This window comes from Penaeus monodon, chromosome 27 (genome assembly GCF_015228065.2).
Source record: "Penaeus monodon isolate SGIC_2016 chromosome 27, NSTDA_Pmon_1, whole genome shotgun sequence".
Classification (NCBI taxonomy): domain Eukaryota; kingdom Metazoa; phylum Arthropoda; class Malacostraca; order Decapoda; family Penaeidae; genus Penaeus; species Penaeus monodon.
The window spans coordinates 15,579,287-15,580,618 of record NC_051412.1 but is presented as its reverse complement, the minus strand read 5'-3'; the positions used below and the strand labels follow the sequence as shown (position 1 = coordinate 15,580,618).

At 31.5% G+C, this 1,332-nt stretch overlaps 1 protein-coding gene across 1 annotated transcript in view; it reads right to left on the bottom strand.

Annotated features, from left to right (window-relative positions):
* The window catches only part of LOC119590618 (histone-lysine N-methyltransferase Suv4-20-like), a 23,977-nt gene that overhangs the window by 11,318 nt on the left and 11,327 nt on the right, over window positions 1-1,332 (bottom strand). The window contains exons 4-5 of the mRNA XM_037939296.1: window positions 1,063-1,181; window positions 13-199 (exon numbers count right to left, since the gene is read on the bottom strand). Coding sequence (XP_037795224.1) covers window positions 13-199; window positions 1,063-1,181 — 306 coding nt within the window. The remainder of the gene's footprint in view (window positions 1-12; window positions 200-1,062; window positions 1,182-1,332) is intronic.

The window sequence follows — 1,332 nt, the reverse complement described above, 5'->3', positions numbered from 1 at the left end:
CAGTTCTTATACCTTGCAATTTGCCCGGCAGTCATGATTAATGAAAGCTGCTGGACCAAGCCAGAGCTGGGCACAGTTTTTTCTGCAGGAATACATGACAGAAAAATCGTTCTTGCCAGGATGGAGGAGCTGTGTCTCCTCATCTTCACTAAGCTCAGCAATACAGCCCACTAGATAGCCTATCTGTTCATTCTTGTACCTGTAAAAATAATCATTATTGTTCAAAACCTGTTCTAAACAGAATATAAACTCCTGTAAAGAAAAATTAGTACAGCAAAAGTGCAATTTTTTTTCTTTTTCTCAAACCATGCATACACACATGTACATCCTTTACTAGAGCAAAAACAAAATGTTTGTGTTTCAACATTAGCTATTGAAATGGATCACAAAAGTACATAATTATCTCCTAATAATAGATTCCTTCCAATGAGAAAGATTACAAAGAAACTAAAAATAATCAATTAATTCTTCAAATTTCTTCAATAAAATAAAAGTGGTAGATAGGATTTGATCTGGATATAAACATAATTTTTGTATGAAATTCTTCAAAAATTAAAAGAAATATTCAAAATTTTCTTCCTTTCTTTTCATCAAACAGTTTTTATGCAATCAATATTTTGTTCATACCACTGAAAAGTATATGAAAATGCACAAAAAACAGCATCATATTTTTTTTTTCTCCCATTTTTTTTAGCCAAATGTCTGAAAATCAACCATTATACATGGCTCTTTCTATTTATCTATTTTTACCCTCTCACTTATTATCCACTGCTATTATGTGATATCAAGGTTCTTTAAAACTAGGATGTGTTTAAATGCATCAAAACATGCAATTCTTCAACTGTAAAGCTGAAATTTATCAAAACCGCAACTGATTTATGCTTTCCAACTGAAGTTTTTCATGGAACAGGCATAGACAAATACATTCAGATACACAAATAATAAATGCACACACCTAAATAAAAAAAGTATCTAATGATTGCTCATATACAATAAACATTACCTATAATCATGACTTCATAACATTTCAATTACTATAACTCATAACAAGGATTTACTCACCACTTCCTGGTTGCGCATATTTTGGCCCCAACACAACCCTCCATAGAGTATCGGTAACATGGCTTTACTACAAATCCACTGTCCTTGTCAAATACTCTCAGATAACGAAATACGTGTTCCTGTAAAATGTTAAAAACTTTTTACTCTCAGAAACTAAAAAATTTGATGTGAAAGAAGGAAAGATAAAGGGTTCTGCCCTATTCTAAGACTTCTTTTCTTAAACTATTTTTTTTTTTTTACTTAATCCATCAACGTCATAGACTCCTGCTG